General features: G+C 36.7%; 1 protein-coding gene across 1 annotated transcript in view; it reads right to left on the reverse strand.

Annotated features, from left to right (window-relative positions):
- Window positions 1–294: 294 nt before the first annotated feature.
- oc90.L (otoconin 90 L homeolog) overlaps window positions 295–21416 on the reverse strand; it is a 59868-nt gene continuing 38746 nt past the window's right edge. The window contains exons 7-19 of the mRNA XM_041565673.1: window positions 19793–19843; window positions 16607–16654; window positions 15814–15888; window positions 14439–14489; window positions 11554–11598; window positions 9901–9939; window positions 9381–9419; window positions 8355–8393; window positions 7209–7241; window positions 6149–6247; window positions 5365–5539; window positions 1802–1908; window positions 295–772 (exon numbers count right to left, since the gene is read on the reverse strand). Of these exons, the coding sequence (XP_041421607.1) occupies window positions 462–772; window positions 1802–1908; window positions 5365–5539; window positions 6149–6247; window positions 7209–7241; window positions 8355–8393; window positions 9381–9419; window positions 9901–9939; window positions 11554–11598; window positions 14439–14489; window positions 15814–15888; window positions 16607–16654; window positions 19793–19843 (1112 nt within the window). The 3' untranslated portion in view covers window positions 295–461. The remainder of the gene's footprint in view (window positions 773–1801; window positions 1909–5364; window positions 5540–6148; window positions 6248–7208; window positions 7242–8354; window positions 8394–9380; window positions 9420–9900; window positions 9940–11553; window positions 11599–14438; window positions 14490–15813; window positions 15889–16606; window positions 16655–19792; window positions 19844–21416) is intronic.

The following is a 21416-nucleotide window of genomic DNA, read 5'->3' on the forward strand; positions in this document are numbered from 1 at the left end:
TGTCCATGGGTTTAATATCTGCTGTTACCACCAGTGCTGAATTGTCATCAATGTCATTATTTTATATACCGGCACCTGTGTTGATAATGAGTGTCATTTTAAATGACCAATCCAAATAAAATTTGAAGGGGGTGCCTACAGTTTTATGGCCATATCATGTATGTGACTGTCAAGGTGAGTGATGGGTCATATGAACCCAATTCTTACAAGAACCAGTTGGGATTCATGAGTGGAAGATAAACTCTTCCATTAACAGGAAGAGAACTTCTGGCGCATGAAAGCCACCAACTTTGTAGAGTGCAAGTACTCTTCTGCTAAGTCTACAGTGTCGGTGCCACACAACATCTCTAGCCCGTTGGATACCACTGGTACAAATAATGGAAAAATATCAATATTACATTCATTTTAGTTTTGTTTTTAAGCAGTCATTTAACCAAAAGGGTTTGTGATGTTGTTCTCCTTTATTTCCTTCCCACAAAGACAGACCGTGGCCTTCTTGCCTGGCGAGCATTTCCTGATCTCACAACTTCCCTCATAGGACTTTGCTCTTCACTGCTCTCTTCCGACTCGGAGCTGGAACTCCCAGGTTGGGTCTCAATAGCTCGGTCTGGATTTGACTCAAATCCTCCATTTCTGCACGAAACTGTGTCACCTTGACACTCTCTTCTGATTTCTAATCTGGCAGTTTCGTTGTATGGTGCTGCCGCCATGCATTCAGCTGCTGCTTTATCACATGCACACAGGAGCTTGTCACAGATGCCCCATCCAAGACCTAACACATAAAAAATCATTTTTATTATTCCTTGCACGATTTACAGATGGGCACTATTTATCTGTCAAGTTGAAGCCATCATTTTAAGTCTTGTCAGATATTTCCTTTCAAACAATTGACAGTTAATGTTGCCAGGTTGGTTTCTATGGGTACTACCTAGTTCAGGATTGTCCAAGAGGTACAGCATATCGGGATCTACCAGTAAACCTTTAGCTGGTGATCAGTAGATCTGTCAACAAACAGCTTGTCTAAATTACCCTCCTGTTTCATGCTTTTCATTCAGATATTTATTTTAATAAAATTACATAAGAAATAGATGTTTGTTAAATATAACAATATACATTTTCTCGTAAATCAATATTTAAGTAATATTTTCAATGGAACAGAATACAAACAATGGTTTTATGGATGTAGATCATAATGGGACAACATCACTAAGGGGCAGATTTATCAAGGGTCAAATTTCGAGTTCATGGGAGTTTCTAAAAACTCCCATCTACTCCCATAAACTCAAAATTCGAAAAGAAAAATCGGAAAAAAATGAAATTTATTAAAAAAAAAAATCAAATTTTTTTTTTCAAAAATTCACCAAATTTATTTTAGGAGGTCCCACATAGGCTAAAACACCAATTCGGCAGGTTTTAGATGGCGAATAGTTAGAATTCTTAAAGGGATAAATTTCAAATTTTGAATTTTTTAAACCATTCCCTAGTCGAATTACACAAAAATAAACTTGAAATTTAAATTTTCAATTTGACCCTTGATAAATCTTCCCTAAAAGTAGACCTTGCATTAGTAAAGTATGGGCACTCCTGACCTACAGTAGATATTTCAGTAAATCCTCCATCCCAGTCTCAAAAGAGAAATAGATGGACATTCTTGAGCCTTGCATATAAGGATATGTATAAAATAAAATGTATTCTAAATTTAACAAGAAAACATTAGAATTTATCAGTGTTGCCTTGACAGATTCATCTGCACAGAAAAAAAGATTTATTGCATTAAGCTCATAAAGTCTAAGAAACTCACATGTTGGTTTGTGGTCTAAACACAAAACCTCAGATCTTATGTTTCTCTGTGGTTGGCAACCCAATTTCTTCAAATGCTCAATACAGCAGTGATGGGAAAAACAGCAGCTGGTGGATGAAATCAAAAATGGAGTGAAACAAAATACCTGGAAATGTATATTTAAACATTTTTGATCTTCGTGTCTTCGATGGACTAAATACTATTTACCATTATTAAAATCTGAATATAGGTTTGTTTTGTTTTTTTACTAAAATCCGAATGTATCTCATATTTTATTAAAGAAAACCATGGCCAAACTCCCATGCTCGATTTGACATTTATTAAAATAACCCAAATTAATCGGATAGTGGAGAAACTTAAATCAAATTTTTCTGCCTTTTTTTCCGAACCGCTTGATTTTTTTTCCGATTTTTTTTCAGGCTAAACCCAGAGCAGACCACAAAAACTTCAAATTGAGATAGGTGTCTCTCCTGTTGACTTATAAAGGACCTTGACAAATCCGAGATGGCGGATGTTGGATTCTGAATTTTTGTAGCATTGCGGGTATAATAAATCACAAAAGATGTATTTTTTTTCCATGAAAATTTTTTGTTTTTGCCCCAAAAAGTCCGACCATATAAATTAGAGGTTTAGTAAATAACCCCCTTAATATGGACAGAAAATTATATTTAGGGGTTATTTACTAAAATCTGAATGCTGAAAAATGTCTGTCATTTTAGTATAAAATCTGAATTTTGAGTGGAAAAAAAAAATCACAAATTTTTCTGAATTTATTATACCCCGATGATGGGAAAAAGTCTGAATCCAAAAATCTGGCATCTCAGACCTGCTGAGGTTGCATATAAGTCAATTGGAGAAGTCCCGAAGATTTTGTGATCTGCGCTGGGTTCACAATAATCCGAAGTTCTCTGAGTTTTCAGGCAAAAATCCAAAATCTTGAGTTATCGGGTAAAATTCTGATTTTTTTCCGCAAACAACATTTTCGGGAAAGTGTATTAATAAATAAGTCAAAAAACCCGTGCGGAGTTTTTTTCAGAAAATATTGAGATAAATTCGGACTTTGATAAATAACCTCCTAAATAAGCAAGCAATAAAAATTTATTAAACTGTAGCCTCATAAGTAGAAGGAAAATGTTCGAAAATTAAAATTAATTTTAATTAATTTTAAAATTAAGACCAGCAAAGGTTGTTACGAACTTAATTAAAAATAAAAAAGGCAGTATGGGCCAGTTTTATTACAAAAACTGGAAAAGTAGTAGTAAAGTAGTAGTAAAAAAAGTTGGTAAAAATGTATTGCAACTCAAACTGCCAGAAATTTGCCAATGACATGAAAGATTTTTAAATAGATTGTTCACATTTAAATTAACTTATAGTATGATGTAGAGAGGGTTATTCTGAGACAATTTGTAATTTGTTTTAATTTTTAATTATTTGTGGTTTTTGGGTTATTTTGTTTTTTATTCAGCAGCTCTCCAGTTTGTAATTTCACCAGTCTGGTTGCTAGGATCCAAATTCCCCTAGCAACCATGCACTGGTTTGAATAAGAGACTGGAATATGAATAGGAGAGGGAATGAATAGAAAGATTATATATAGTAGCAATAATAATACATTTGTAGCCTTACAGAGCATTTGTTTTTAGATGGGGTCAGTGACCCCCATTTGAAAGCTGGAGTCAGAAGAAGGCAAATAATTAAAAAACTATAAAAATAAATAATGAAGACCAATTAAAATGTTGCTTAGAATTAGCCAATTTATAGCATACTAAAAGTTAACTTAAAGGCGAACTACCCATTTAATGATTTCACAATTCCACTGAATTTGGAGCAGAATGGGACATTTTTGGCCCATTGAATAAAATAGTTATCAACTTCCTTAAATCTGGAGAATAATTTCTAGTTCAAACAACAATGGGAAAAGCGGGGGGGGGCACTTTCATACAGTATATAACCAGTCTCATTCGATTTTTTTAATTCTGGAGAAAAGTTGGAAATATTTTCAGAATGTTGGGAAAATTTTTAGCAAATCTGAAAAAAAACCAACCACAGAAAAACCGTTGTGTTACGAAAAATATCATTATTTCATTATTCTGCCCTAAGTGTATTGGCTGCCACTCCAAGTTTATTTCTGTTTTATAGAAGCTGGAGAGAAGAATCTAACTGCAGTTGCCTTTGGATGAAAGATAATTTAGATGAAGCCACAGTCCCAACCTATAGTCACTTAATGAAGTTCACCTTGAAATATACTTGTACATTGTATTTTAACAAAATTTGAAATTGCTCTATTTTTTCTTTAACCCTACCAGATCAACCAGGCAATGGTTTGGATGGCATACTGGAAAAGAGTTAGGAAAATGACCAGAAGAAAAAAGTGACACTTAGGGGCAAATTTATCAAAGGTCGAATTGAAAATTCTAAGTTTTGAATTCTAATTTTGAGTTTATTTTAGTGTAATTCGACTAGGGAATAGTCCAAATTTAATTAGAATTTAAAAAAAAAATTAGAAATTCAAATTTCGAAATTCATCATATACTGTCCCTTTAAGAATTCAAATTCGACTATTCGCCATCTCAAACCTGCTGAATTGGTGTTTAGCCTACAATTAATTTGGAGTCATTTGGTGGACTTTTGAAAAAAAAATTTTAAAAAAGTTTTTTTTTTATGAAAAACCATCGAATTCTATTTTATTTGAATTTGCAGCTCAATCGTATTCACCCATTTTTAAAAAAAATTTGTTTTGTTTATAAATTTCGATTGGTCATTTATTTTCAAATTTCAAGTTGATGGGAGTTTTTAGAAACTCCCATAAACTCGAAATTCGACCTTTGATAAATCTGCCCCTTAACTGACCCTGATCACTAAAGAGTATATAAAATTCCAGGCTGAAGAGAGGCGTAATATAAAAGCAAATATATTAAGATCCTACAAAAGAAATGAGACTTCAATTTGGGGCAGATTTACTAAGGGTCGAGTTTCAAAGTTAAAAAAACTTCCAAATTCGACCCTCAAATTGAAATCCTTCGACTTTGAATATCGAAGTCGATGGATTTTTAGGGATCGATCTAAGGATTTCTATTTGATCAAAAAAACCTTAGAAAAGTTTGTAGAAGGTCCCCATAGGCTAACATTGCACTTCGGTAGCTTTAATTTGTCGAAAGTATTGAAGTCAAAGTTTTTTTTTAAAGAGACTGTACTTCGATTATCAAATGGTCGAATATTCTAAAGATTTTTACTTCGAAGTCAAAGTAAATTCGAAGTTGTAGTATCCTATTCGATGGTCGAAGTATTCAAAAAATTACTTCGAAATTCGAACTTTTTTAACTTTGAAAATTCGCTTGAGCTTAGTAAATCTGCCCCTTGTTGATTTCAAAGTTTAAATTTTTTTTTTACAGTATTTAAAATTGTTTTTAAACTTTCTAGGGCTACAAATAAGAAGGGAAGAGCTCCTTTTCTGAAATGTGAACATTTTAAGTTCTCTGCATCCTCAGTAAGCCACAAAGCTAGGGACTGCCTATTCCTAGTACAGGTTATCCAGGCAATAGTAGTAGTTTTGTTCCTCCACTTACCTGTCCAGTAAATCTGTTGGACTCCCTTTCCCTTCTTGACCACAGTAGCAGCCGTACCCTTCGAATTCTTCTGGGCATCGACCAGTCAAACAAAATAGCATCTCCCCCAGTAATGGCAGCTCCCTATTGACATTCCCTTCTTCATTTATTTGCAGAAAGTTATACCTGTCACACACTGAAGACACAATGAGAAATTAAAACATTCGTATATTATTTTGGGCTGGCTAGAAAATTACATTGTTGGGTCTGCACAAGTTCCCTTTGATCCAGTCAGTGGTAAGGGGCTTGAGATTAGTCCATTTTGCTTGTCTGGTGACCTTGTATGTAGAGGAACCTCAAAGGATCCAGTAGGGCCAGCTTTACCTTGCATACAAATATGGAAGCTGGTCACCAATAAGGATAAGTTTTCTCTTATTTTAGAATCATTTTCCCATCAGCAGCTTCCTCCATACCTTGCAGTCATTCATAGGGAACTTCCTTGGCCTCCATAGGACAGTTGCTTTAGGTAGGATGAGTTTGGGAAAGCTTGGTACTATGCTAGAATAGGATATTTTGCATTTATAGACAGTGCAGCAGAACCAACCTTAGCAGCACCAGTAATCTTCCACAATGGCCTTCGCTTCAACCATCTGACATCATACTTTAGATCTTCAAGCAAGGCATATTAATAAACCTCATTTATGTTCCAGTCATTCAGGGTTCTAGAGTGACCTTCAGTCATGTGATTGTTAAAGGCTTCTGAGCCTTCCTGCTAAGGGTTAGAAGAGGAGCCAGGTTCACCTACCTTTTTCTAGTGACACCTCCAGTTCACTCTCCGTCACTGGGGACACCTCGAACATGTCAACATTGCCGGTACTTTCCTCTAACATCTTGAATCCAGTCTCTGTGGATTGGATCATGGGCGACATGACATACATGTTAATTACAGGAGAAACTTAAAGGGAAATACAGTTGTAGATGTCCAATTGTGAATGTGGCAGCAAAGTCAACATTTTTGGGAGTACCGCAGAGCTTTAAACACCACCTCAACCAAAACTGTTGACCTTTGCTTTGAAACAGACCTGCTATTTGTCCATGTAGGCTTGACTGTGTCCCTTCAGTACTAAATTATTCTCTCTGATTTCTACTCTAAGAATTAAAACAGGCGGTGGTAGTAATCTAAAAGCTGTATCCTAAACTACTGGAGCCTATAGGTGGCCAAACACGGGCAGATAAAGCTGCCAATATCTATCCTTTAGACCAATTCAGCAGCTTATCTGCCCATGTATGGGGGCTTCCGATGGGTCTTCCTGATCGATATCTGGCCACGATACCGATTAGGACTGTTTCATTTTTCCGGCGACCATTGTTCCTCGTTGTAATCTGTTTGTTCAGCACTAAAACCGAGTGTTCGGATTACCCCAATATAGCCCTGCCATTGGTGGGCATATCGGGGAAAGATCCGCTCATTTGGCGATGTCGGCAGACGAGCGGATATCTTTATGTATGGCCAGCTTATAATTAAGTGTCAGATGTACACTAAATGGGTAAGGCTTGAGATGATTGTTCAATCAAGTCTTTTCTATTTTTTGTAACTTTTAGTCTGACCTGGTGTGGTTTTCAGTGTGCCGTACACCATTTATTTTTAGTTGCTATTCGATCCTGAAACTAGTCCCTACTCTAATAGGGATGTTCTCCCAGTTGTATGGGGGGGGGGTGCCTCGGTTCAGTCTACTGAGGCAGCATGGGACTTACAAACCCCTCTTAAGAAGTCTTGTTCCTTATGGACATTATCATAATCACCTTGTGAATAGGAAGAGGCAGTAGAGGCGGCACAGTGTCCAAGGAATAACAAAATTACTTACTTGTGGGAACAATGCTGTTTTTCTGGGTTGTACCTGTAAAACAACATCAGCATGAGCAAACTTTTTGTGGTTGTTGAACATTTGTTTTGTAGCACTGAAAAGGAATGTAAGGTCTAAAATAGAATAAGGCTAGAAATGCTGTATTTTGTATGCTAAATATAAACATGAACTTACTGCACCACAAGCCTAATCAAACAAATGATTTATGCTTTCAAAGTTGGTTACAAGGGGTCACCATCTTGTAACTTTGTTATACATCTTTGCAAGACTAAGACTAAGTGCACATGCTCAGTGTGGTCTGGGCTGCTTAGGGATTGTCATAAACAAAGCTGCTTGAGTTCTGCATGGCTGGGAAGTAATGCGGGGGCTCCCCCTGCTGTTCATAAGTATGATTGTTTCCCTGCAGAGCAGTTAGTGACCGTCTGACAATTCCTATCCACAGCAGTAAATGAAGGGAGAATTTCACTGCATACAGTCAGGTTTTTTATAAAAACGGTACACATTTTTTAATTAAAGTATATTGGAGATATGTTGGAGATTGGCTGTTATCTGGGTGCTAGGGTTCCTCTCACATACAACCATCTGAGGCTTGGCTGTAGGGTTGGACAATCAGACTTTTTTCAACCAATGAGACCAGCCACAGATACTGTCATTCTCCCATAAGGACAAAGGGTCCATACAAGCAATTGATTCTGCAGGTCATGCGATTAATGGTTCTGGCCTTTAATTAGTTACTGTTGTTGAGTTAATTTCAGTATCCACAATGACTCCAAGATGAATACTGACACACCAAATGTCCCACGAGTATTTAAAGGTCCACTAACACCAAAACATAGAAATTATTGATCAATATTTTCCACTGATCAAGTCCATGTTGTGCTTTTTTTATTACAGTGAGTGAAATAAACCCGCCATCCAATCACATGTCTGTTTTCAACAAAGTTTCCTTGAAGTGGCCAAAATAGTTGCTGGAAGTGAATTAAAAGGGAAAGCTAACCAAGCACTTTATGCCATTGTAGGGTTTCATTGTAGGTATTAATGACCCTGCAAAGTGGAATGATGGGAAAATGTAAGATGTGTTTGCATGAATTAAGGAGGAGGAATATGAAACAACGTGTGAAGCTAATAGACGAGTGCAATACTCACTTTCAGTAACAGCCGTTGTGGTTGTTTTAGTGGTAGTGCCTGTATTTCAAACACATACAGACAATATTAAAGGGTTGTTATAGAAATACTGACTCCCCCCCACACACACTGGAAGTTACAAATCTTTTAATATTTTCACATGTAAATCAGTTTTAGGTTTGACTTTATCATACAGGATATGATGCAAAACTCATTCTTTCTGCTGCATGTGACTGCAATTCCATTGTTACATCACTCTCTTTGATATTCTAAAGATGGTTCCAACAATACATGTGGAGCAATTCAGAGATCTCCAAACACGAAAATGGACAAAAATGCAGTCTTTCAATTAATTTCTGTTTTAATTTGCCTCATTATTCTTCTTCTTTACTTGGAGTTATTATGTTAATGAATTTACCACCCCGTGGATTGGCTTTCTGTGTTTTGGGAGCTGTGAATCATTCCTTATTGCTTTCTGTCTACTGACCCTGGCATGAATGTCTTAAAAGAACTGCATGGGAGTGGAGTGCCAGGCCATAACGGCTTTACAGCTATAACGAGATTCAATAAAATTGTGACATCACTCATGGTCGTAGATGCGTAATGAGCTGCAATGCTGAGCCTGACATGCCTGTCCTGGGTAAACTGCATGTTAGTGAGATGTGATGAGCGACATAGCTACATTCCAATTTTAACAATACTGCTATTACATTATAATTGTGACATCACTCATGTTATATTATATCATCGATAATTAAAAGGCAAAGCTATCCAGCTCAGCATCATCTAACAGTGAAAGATACAAGTGAAACAGTCACCTCTGACCGTGTAGAGTATTGGGAGTTGTAGTACAGCTTTAACTAGAGGGCTTAAGGATCACTATTCCAGGTACAAAAAGCTCTCTGTACTGAGACCATTGGCCAACAGATTAGCCTTCACAACTGTATATTATAGTACAATCTATCAAGTTTCAGAATCACTGCCTAAATTCAAGCATTTCCTATGAGTTGTAGTTTTTATCTGAAGCCAAAATATATTCATGCTTACTGAGAGATATGGATTCAACACTGCTTTCACCTAAAGGATCTGTTTAAAAAAAAAAGAGGAAGAGAAGAAACCATTAGAGCTTTGAACAATGACTTATATACAAGATATATTGGAACTTAAATCAATTAAATACCCCGGTCATTCACTTTTGGTGTAATGTCAATCAATGTAGAAGTACCATCAAGAATATTAATGTTTTCTAGGAGTTCTCCATACAAACAGGGGTATACTGCCCTTAATGGTGAGTAGATACTCGAATGCATTAATTGAAGGATGATCTGGTTCTGGGTGGGGTGCCTAGCAATGCTTCCTTAGGTGCACCCCATTTACCTACAAAGTGTGTTCAGATTAGGGATGCAACAGATTCACTATGGCATTAATGAGTTTGTGTGCATGGTAGGCTCAGTTAGCAATCCTTGATCAATAAAAGCATTAGAAGTAATTGGGTTGTAAAAATGGATCAAACCCCTGATACATTACAACTCATTGACATGCAGGTAGGGACAAAATAACGACTTACTGGAGGATGACCTTGGGGAGCTTTGGTTGCTTTCAGATTCTGAGAAAAACAAAGCTTCTGATGAGTCAAAACACAATGTCATGCCATTCATTTTCAGCCAACCATATTTATTTATCATTCACAAGTCTATTAACACTGATTATACTAATGTTAAGCAGTGGATTTGCAGTCTCAGATTAACCAGATATCTGTAGATATGTTTCTGCTGATCTTTTGTTTATACTTATTGGGCATCAAGGTCAACTTCTCACCAACCTTGTCTTCTGAATCTGTGAGCAGAATGGAATTACTGAGAGGCGCCATTGCTGTATCCATGAAGGACATATTAGAATAGAGATACATGATGAGCATTGCCTTAAACATTTTGTACAAGATGATGGCACATTTCAGAAGAAGACACAAGATTGATCCAAGACCACAAAGAGCTATTTATCAAGCAACGTTGTATATAACAGTGTTGAGAGTGGTAGGGGCTTCAGATGGAAGATACAAGACTGAACCAAGGCCATACATTTTCGTTTGTTAAACTAAATAGTATATGGAAGTGCTGAGAGTGGTAGGGGTGGCAGCCATGCATCTTGCAACAGATTTGGGGGTTTCTAACACATTGCTATAGACTATAGCTGGAACAGAACTCTTTTCTCACCTTGAGTGCCATACAAATCCAATGGGAACATTATGCACATTTCTAGCTGGTCCAGACAGAACACAGCTGTCTGTCTAATATAAAGATCCTCAACCTTTTTTTACTCATGAGCAACACTCAGTCGTAAAACGTGTTGGTGAGCCACACAAGCATGAAAAAAATCCTTAAGAATGCCAAATAAGGGCTGTAACCAGTGTTGGACTGGCCCATCAGGATACCAGGAAAGCTCCAGATGGGCCCAGGTGTCAGTTGGCCTCTTCTAATCATTTGGCCTATTTCATGGTCATTCTCTATTTCTTTATGGGAACAAAGAGGCTTAATAATGGAAGAATAGAGTATAGTATGTAGGTAGAGAAAAGAGACTAAGAGAATAAAGAGGTTGAGTGAGGAGAGACGGTACAATAGTTTGGAAAGTGGGCCCTCAGCCTAAGGTTTTCTGGTAGGCCCTTGGCATCCCAGTCTGGCACTGGCTGTGACTGGCTATTTGGTAGCTCCATGTGGACTGCTAGCCTGCAGGAGGCTCTGCATGGAGTATGACCGTCTTTATAATTTCGAAACTTGCCTCCAAGTAAGAAATTTTAGCATTGGCACTGACTTTAACGCCACATGTTGCTCATGAGTCACTGGTTGGAGATCACTGGTCTAATCTATGAAGCTGTACAATTGGAGAACGCTGGTAATTTAAAATCAATATATTCCTCCAACTAAAAGAGTTGATGAACCTACCAAATCATTCAGCTTGGAGTTGCCTTAGGCTCATGGTTTTAGGGGAAGAGTGGCTTGACACATTTGTGATCCTCTGTTTCCACATCTGCCTCTACAAACTCAATTCCTCCATGGCACCTTAATATCTTTATGGCCCATTTATCCACATTCAGTTGTAAATTGTACGGTCGTGAACTCAAACGTGTGATATTTTTTAAAAATGTGAGTCTAATGGGCAGATACTTTGCCAGACTCATGTTTATGGAGCTGTGTTGTAAAGGCTCTTGGAACAAATGACTCACCTCCAGTTCTCATAGTGCCAAGTCCTGAAACGCCCAATGCTGTGGCTGGATTTGCAAATAGAGAAAGAAGTTTAACAACTATCAGGGTCATCTAAGACCTCAAGTTCAGCGCTGGATTTCATTGACGGCCGCGTGGTCCGACCAGGTCCTAGTGCCCACCTCACCTCCGCTTCCCAGAGCGCCGGCGAAAAAACGCCGGCGCAGCTGCTGTAATTGAATGGGGACGCACACGTCCACATAATGCGGCTGGGCGGCATGCCGCCCCTATTTTTTTGCTGCCCTAGGCCCAGGCCTATGCGGCCTTGCCGCAAATCCGGGCCTGCTCAAGTTCAGATAGAATGGGCACATAGAGTGAAACTATTCATAAATGTACCCCCACATATGGGTTTGTGCCTGTGTTAGTCATACTGTAGATAACGATGTCAGTAAGGAAGGCTTTCACATTTACTGCAGAGAGTAAATAGCTTACAAGCTTCCAGTCAACCAATAAATGAAATGGCATCAATATTTTGAAGGCTCCACTTATGAAGCATGAAGACCACTGTGTCGCTGTAATGTGCTTCTCACTGGCGGATTTCACAAGTAATCACTGAGTGAGAAACAAGCTCTCCTGGATATATTCAATTTCATAACAAGCTAAGGCTTCTCTAAAGGATACATATACTATTACAAGAATACATACTGTATTGTCCATAAGATACACAACACCACTGGGAGTCATTTATGATACAGGTATGGGACCTGTTATCCAGAATGCTCGGGATCTGGGATTTTACAGATAATGGATATTTCTGTAATTTGGATCTTCATACCTTAAGTCTACTAGAAAATCACGTAAATATTAAAGGAGTGGTTCACCTTTAAATGAATTACACATTACACAGATCCTGCATTGCTCACACCTGTGACACCTCTATCATTCACACCTTTAAAGCCCTGTACTGTTCACAGAACTGGTGAGTTACAAAAACCTGTATTTTGCCAATTAATATTTCAGGAATGCGACACAACAGCAGAAGAAGGAGTTTGAAGAAACGTTATGGATTTTCTTCCCAACTAAACTTCTCAATAGTCTTCATTTTGGGGATGTTCCTTGATATAATTCTTCCCACTGGTGTTGGTCACAGTTAAGTCTCATACTCTTAGGGGCCGATTCACCAAGGGTCGAATATCGAGGGTTAATTAACTGGGAATTAAAATCTTTCGACTTCGAATATCGAAGTCGAAGGATTTTAGCGCAAATAGTTCGATCGAACGATCGAAGGAATAATCCTTTGATCGAAAACGATTAAATCCTTCGAATCGAACGATTCGAAGGATTTTAATCCAACGATCGAAGGATTATCCTTCGACCAAAAAAACTTAGGAAAGCCTATGGGGACCTTCCCCATAGGCTAACATTGAGTTCGGTAGCTTTTAGATGGCGAACTAGGGGGTCGAAGTTTTTTCTTAGAGACAGTACTTCGACTATCGAATAGTCGAACGATTTTAAGTTCGAACCCTTCATTCGAAGTCGTAGTCGAAGATCGAAGTAGCCCATTCGATGGTCGAAGTAGCCCAAAAACACTTCGAAATTCGAAGTTTTATACTTCGAATCCTTCACTCGAAGTTAGTGAATCGGCCCCTTACAATTCATATACACAACTTCATAGGACTTAACCCCCTGCCCGAAAGGTTCAAATACATTCAATGAGAATAGAACATATTATAATAAAAGGCAATATTTATTAAACACCAAGCCAAAACACTTCAATTAAAATCAATTAAAATTATAAGCAGCGCTGCATGTGGACGGGGATCCCCTTAATACAAATATATTATATGCACTAGTGCAAGATACATGTATACATGTGTGTATGATGAATTGCTGCCTAATGGGACATGCAGCAATACACTGAGCACCGCAGTGCGAAGCCACGCTGGTGGCGAAACGGCTGCAGCACACGCAGCGGTCGTGGGGTCCCTGCAGGGTCGGTATGAGACACAGCTATTCATGCTGATAACGGACGGAATTGCTTCGGTGACGTCCATCGCACGGATGTATATGGGAGCGCCCACTGGACTTGCATAGGTCGAACCATATTGCAACGCTGAGGCGATTTATCGTGGGGGTTGTGAGTATTCCACAGAGATATCTTTTTGGGTGACGGCATTTCCGCCCCTCCCGCTGATTTACATAGCATTTTGACTAACTCCACTTTACAAGGGTGGGCTCCCCGTGCCTTTTCTGGACTGTGTCGGGTGTATTCCCGTTTATTCACCAATAGCCCTATTACGATACCACATACCCTTGCACCGAGTGGCCCTAAGGGCTTCGGGCCTAATGCGGCAATCCGTCTGCTCTCTCTGACCCCTGGATATATCATTATCACTATGCACTTGTAGCAATTCGCTTTGGATACCAATATTGGACACTTGAAGGACACACGTCCAATTTGAACATTGGTTGCTTCACTCTACCTTCGCTCTGCGGTGCTCAGTGTATTGCTGCATGTCCCATTAGGCAGCAATTCATCATACACACATGTATACATGTATCTTGCACTAGTGCATATAATATATTTGTATTAAGGGGATCCCCGTCCACATGCAGCGCTGCTTATTATTTTAATTGATTTTAATTGAAGTGTTCTGGCTTGGTGTTTAATAAATATTGCCTTTTATTATAATAATATGTTCTATTCTCATTGAATGTATTTGAACCTTTCGGGCAGGGGGTTAAGGCCTATGAAGTTGTGTATATAGATTTACTTGGTTGCGGACACCCAGGCCCTTTAGTTCTCATACATAATTGCATTTATTACCTACCAGCACCCCTCTCTCACTTTATTCCACTGTTGTAATTACCCCTTACAATTCAGTTGCAGTGTGTGACTTATACTTACTCAGAATTCTCGGTGTCCCTATCCCCGGCGTGCCCATAGGAAGACTTGTAGCTTTTAATAAAACAGAGTAGATATATTTTCATTAGAATATTATTTGGATGTACATAGGCAAAATAGAAAAATAAATATATATATAGATCTAAAACAAACAGGAAGTATATTGTAATGTTTATGATAAGGAAAGGCTTCTGCCCAGGAAAAATCAAGAAAAACCACAACGAGCTGAACTGTAATGGAGACATATCTAGTGTAGGTCAATCTAAAAACAATTGGACTTGCTGAGTAATCAATGAAGACGTTTCACTACTCATCCGAGCAGCTTCTTCAGTTTAATGGAGACAAATTTTCCATCGCAACATTCCCTGTTGGTCTAATACACACAGACAACTTTGATCAGGACTTAAACTAGTTGGGAAAGATTCAATTGGGCAGATCATGGCAAGTCCTCAGGTGAGTTTGACCAGTTGGATCTAAGAACGCTAAGGGGCAGATTTATCACAGGTCTATTTACGAAGTACAAAATACTTCGAAATTCGACCATCGAATTAAAAAACTTTGAATTCGACATTTTTTCAACAAATTTGGCAATCCTGCGGTCGAATAAAAATCGTTCGATCGAACGATTTTAGCGATCATTCGAAGGATTTTTATTCGATGTGTAAAGACTTAGAAAAATGTTGTAGAAGGTCCCCATAGGCTAACATAGAACTTCGGTGAAGTATGGAAGTCGAAGTTTTTTTAAAGAGACAGTACTTCAATTATCGAATGGTCGAATATTCGAACGATTTTTACTTTGAATCTAAGTCGAAGTAAATTCAAAGTCGTAGTATCCTATTCGATGATCGAAGAGCTTGGGTCAAGCGCTTTCTGCCACCCCTCCCTCCAGCAACCTAGTTATGCTTTTCTTCCGGTGGCATCTATTTATAGATGTGCAGTGCAGCAGTAAAGAGTGACTAAAGTTTATCAGAGCACATGTCACATGGCTGAGGGCACCTGGGAAACTAATATGTCTAGCCCCATGTCAGGTTTCAAAATTAAATATACAAACCCTGTTTTCTCTTTTTAAAAATGAATTTCAATGCAGGATTCTGCTGAAGGAGCGCTATTAACTCCCATGATAGCCATTACCATTAAAACTAAATCTGAAGGGAAGATTATGAGTGTTTTTTCCACAGAGCTACAGAATGCTCCGGACACAGTTCAGTGTTGCTCTATGTGCTATTCCTGTAGCTGATGCATCTCACAATGTAGACATAAGACCATGTTATAACTGGACCTACCCAATCCCTATACACAGAGCAGAGCAGGGCACCAGCATGTAGGTGGGTTGGAGGTGAATATAAGGGAGATGCTGATGTAGTGAAACTGAACTTACTCCTCATGTCTGGGACAATCTCTTCAGCTGAAGGGAACGAGGTCACATCATTCTGCACCCCGACTTGTTCTACTGCTGTGGAGTATAATAATAATAGTTCCATTTATACATCATCCCCTCTAATACAGTAAATACGAGCTTCACTTCAAATAATTAATTAAAGTTAAGCTTATATTCCTCACTCTGAATTCTAAAATGTTCACAAACATTAAAGTTAACGTTTAGTATGTCATGGAATGGCCTATTCTAAGCAACTTTTCAATTGGTCTTTGTATAGCTTTTTAAATTATTCTGACTCTTTCCAGCTTTCAAATGGGGGTCACCGACCCCATCTAAAAAACCAATCCTCTCTAAATGTTTTATTCTTCTTGCTTTTTATTCCTCATCTTTCTATTCAGGCCTCTCTTATTCATATTCCAGTCTCTTATTCAAATCAGTGCATGGTTGCTAGGGTAATTTGGACCCTGGCAACCTGATTGTTGAAATTGCAACTTGGAGAGCTGCTGAATAAAAAGCTAAATAATGCAAAAAACACAAATAATAATTGGGTCACTGACCCCATCTAAAACAAATGCTCTGTAAGGCAACATATTTATTGTTACTGCTACTTTTTATTCCTCATCTTTCTATTCAGGCCTCTCCTATTCATATCTCAGTCTCTTGTTCAAATAAGTGCATGGTTGCTAGGGGAATTTGGACCCTAGCAACCAGATTATACAGATAGCTAGAATTTTAGCCATAAAGCCGGGCAGGATTTCTGCTTTAAAATGGAATTACATGATTGTGGAAATACCTTCTCTTGTGGGTACATTAGCTCCATCTGCACTTCTGTTCTGTTGTACTGTAATACAAATGAACATAATACTAATAAAGTAAGATTGCTGCCACTACCAACAATGAATACATTCTTAAACATTTAATTTCATTAGAAATCACAATAAAACAGAATTTAAACACATTCCCAAAATTTAAATTAAAAAAAACTCATTAGGCCCCGGAGGGGGGGGGGGTGTTGTATGAATGTGAGTTTTGTGATGGGACAGAATCCCCAGGCTGGGGGGTCCCTAACCCTAATTTTTATGTGAATTTATACATGGAAGGGATCCAGGGTTGGACTGGCCCGGCAGGACACCAGGAAAAAATCCGGTGGGCCCCGGCCCTTATGGGCCCCCGACAGGCCAGACATCATCTCCCGATCTCCTGGTCCTAAAAAAAACAAACAATTTGCGGCTCCAACTCAATCTATCTATCTATCTATCATCTATCTATCTATCTATTATCTATCTATCTATCTATTATCTATCTATCTATCTATCTATTATCTATCTATCTATTATCTATCTATCTATCTATCTATCTATTATCTATCTATCTATCTATCTATCTATCTATCTATCTATCTATCTATCTATCTATCTATCTATCTATCTATCTATCTATCTATCTATCTATCTATCTATCTATCTATCTATCTATCTATCTATCTATCTATCTATCTATCTATCTATCTATCTATCTATCTATCTATCTATCTATCTATCTATCTATCTATCTATCTATCTATCTATCTATCTATCTATCTATCTATCTATCTATCTATCTATCTATCTATCTATCTATCTATCTATCTATCTATCTATCTATCTATCTATCTATCTATCTATCTATCTATCTATCTATCTATCTATCTATCTATCTATCTATCTATCTATCTATATCTATCTATCTATCTATCTATCTATCTATCTATCTATCTATCTATCTATCTATCTATCTATCTATCTATCTATCTATCTATCTATCTATCTATCTATCTATCTATCTATTATCTATCTATCTATCTATCTATCTATCTATCTATCTATCTATCTATCTATCTATCTATCTATCTATCTATCTATCTATCTATCTATCTATCTATCTATCTATCTATCTATCTATCTATCTATCTATCTATCTATCTATCTATCTATCTATCTATCTATCTATTATCTATATCTATTACTCAGGATCCTATCTATCTATCTATTATCTATCTATCTATCTATCTATCTATCTATCTATCTCTATCCATATCTATTATCTATCTATCTATCTATCTATCTATCTATCTATCTATTATCTATCTATCTACTATCTATCTATTATCTATCTATCTATCTATCTATCTATCTATCTATCTATCTATCTATCTATCTATCTATCTATCTATCTATCTATCTATCTATCTATCTATCTATCTATCTATCTTATCTAATCTATCTATCTATCTATCTAATCTATCTAGTCTATCTATCTTATCTATCTATCTATCTATCTATCTATCTATCTATCTATCTATCTATCTATCTATCTATCATGCTATACTATCTATCTATCTATCTATTATCTATCTATCTATCTATATCTATCTATTATCTATCTATCTATCTATCTATCTATCTATCTATCTATCTATCTATCTATCTATTATCTATCTATCTATCTATCTATCTATCTATCTATCTATCTATCTATTCTATCTATCTATCTATCTATCTAATCTATCTATCTATCTATCTATCTATTATTATCTATCTATCTATCTATCTATCTATCTATCTATCTATCTATCTATCTATCTATCTATCTATCTATCTATCTATCTATCTATCTATCTATCTATCTATCTATCTATCTATCTATCTATCTATCTATCTATCTATCTATCTATCTATCTATCTATCTATCTATCTATCTATCTATCTATCTATCTATCTATCTATCTATCTATCTATCTATCTATCTATCTATCTATCTATATCTATCTATCTATCTATCTATCTATCTATCTATCTATCTATCTATCTATCTATCTATCTATCTATCTATCTATCTATCTATCTATCTATCTATCTATCTATCTATCTATCTATCTATCTATCTATCTATCTATCTATCTATCTATCTATCTATCTATCTATCTATCTATCTATCTATCTATTATCTATCTATCTATCTATCTATCTATCTATCTATCTATCTATCTATCTATCTATCTATCTATCTATCTATCTATCTATCTATCTATCTATCTATCTATCTATCTATCTATCTATCTATCTATCTATCTATCTATCTATCTATCTATCTATCTATCTATCTATCTATCTATCTATCTATCTATTATCTATCTATCTATCTATCTATCTATCATCTATCTATCTATCTATCTATCTATCTATCTATTATCTATCTATCTATCTATCTATCTATCTATCTATTATCTATCTATCTATCTATCTATCTATCTATCTATCTATCTATCTATCTATCTATCTATTATCTATCTATCTATCTATCATCTATCTATCTATCTATCTATTATCTATCTATCTATCTATCTAAATCTAATCTATTCATATATACAATGCTGAACCCCAATTGTAAAATATTTAGTGAATAAAGTACCCCCTTTTGTAAATTATAAGGATATTATAAGTTACAGAGGAGTTTCATGACCATATAAAAGTACGAGGCCAAAGGTCATGGAACTCCTTCTGATATCCTTATAATTTACAAAAGAGGGTACTTTATTTATTATAATACACAAGTTTCAGTGAGTCATGGGACAGAAATGACATCACTACTCACCGTTTATAACTGATGACATCAGAACTCACTGTTTATAAGGATATAATTTACAAGATATTCATGGCTTTTGTGTATTATAAGGATATTATAATTCAAAGGGGATCTTTCCCTAAGCAGGTGTTATCCCCCCATGAGCCCCTGGTATTTCAGTGCAAACCAGTGGCTTTTCTTATCCTCTCCTGTAACAATGACTTGTCTGAATGAGGGACACCAGGAGGCTGCAGCCAATGTAGAATTCCACTAAACCCAGAGACCAGAGGAGACTGGATCCTCACATCACAACCTGCAGCTTTTCATAGAGTCACATGATTCTACCAAGATACGAGACAGATAAGAGAGAACTTACATTGAGGCTGATGGACGACATCAATTCTCTTGACTGTTGTGTCTGGCAAATCTAACACAATTGTACAATTACAACTCAAGTTGTGCTTCAACAACATCATCCAAACAGAAACATAATCCATAAAAGCAGAAACATAATATAGTGAATAAAGTACCCCCTCTTGTAAAATATAAGGATATTATTAGTTACCGAGGAGTTTCATGGCCATATAAAAGTACGAGGCCAAAGGCCGAGTGCTTTTATACAGGTCATGGAACTCCGAGGTAACTTCTAATATCCTCATATTTTACAACTGGGGGTATTTTATTTATTATAATACACAAATTTCAGTGAGTCATGTGACAGAAATGACATCAGAACTCACCGTTTATAACTGATGACATCAGAACTCACCGTTTATAAGGATATAATTTACAAGATATTCATGGCTTTTGTGTATTATATTGAATTATTACCTTACAAACAGTAAAAACCAACAGGTGAATATTTTCACTATCTATTAGGTTTTTTTTCTGTTTGTCCATTAGCTACAAAATATATATATTTCTTGGCAGCAATTCTCCTATTTGAAATGCGTTATGGGAAATGCGTTTTTTTGTAAAAATCCATGAATGACGTTTGACCTTTGTCTCCTGTGTAAGAACTAATACCATTGTATTGTACAGAGTTTACTTGTTATCGGCTTAGTAATCCTGTTCACTATTGCCCCGTCCAACCCCGCATAGCTACACAGCCGAATTATATGTAGAAACTATATTCAATATGTTCCAGTGCAGGGATAAAGTATTTAAATGCATCAAAAAACCTTTAAGTAATTTGGTGTTACCGGTCCTTTAAAAAGAAAAAACTATAATATGTACAACATGAGCCAAACGTGACATTGAGTGATCATTGTTTTACTTTTAACATGTTCAGTCTCTCCCTCCCTGGTTAATTCTGGTTAATTCATAATTAAAGACAGAGAAAGCTCTGTATAAACAATCTCCTATCTTCCTCAAGGTTTACTGATAAGGAGGAGTTCATTACGGGGAAGGAATAAAATGTAACTGGCAGTTTTATTAACTTCCTTCCCACAAGCAATGGGATTGTGGGATTCCATGTGAACCAATGGGATTAGAGGAAACTTTTTTATATGCTCAGGGCAACACACAGCAGGACCTATAAATAGTTTTACTCAGAACAATAAGCACAATATTTATAAGGTTCAAGTTAAACATTATATATTATATATTGTCTCTTTAAACCTCACCTGTTTGGAGTGGTTTACCTTTAGGTTAACTTTGAGTATGTCATTGAATGTCCTATTCCGAGCAACTTTGCACATAGTCTTCTTTATTTATTCTTTGTAGTTTTTGAATTATTCGCCTTCTTCTTCTACCTCTTTCCAGCTTTCAAATGGGGGTCACTGACCCCAGCAGACAAGAAACGATTGCTCTGCGAGGCTACAATCTAATTGTTATTGTTACTTTTTATTACTTATCTTCTTAGTCTGTACCTCTCCTATGCTTATTCCATTCTCTCACTCAACCCACTGCCTGGTTGCTAGGGAAAATCAGACCCTAGCAGCCAGAAATTGCAAACTGGAGAGCAGCTGAACAAAAAGCCAAATAACTGACTAACCAGA

Source organism: Xenopus laevis, chromosome 6L, assembly GCF_017654675.1.
Source record: "Xenopus laevis strain J_2021 chromosome 6L, Xenopus_laevis_v10.1, whole genome shotgun sequence".
Lineage (NCBI taxonomy): Eukaryota > Metazoa > Chordata > Amphibia > Anura > Pipidae > Xenopus > Xenopus laevis.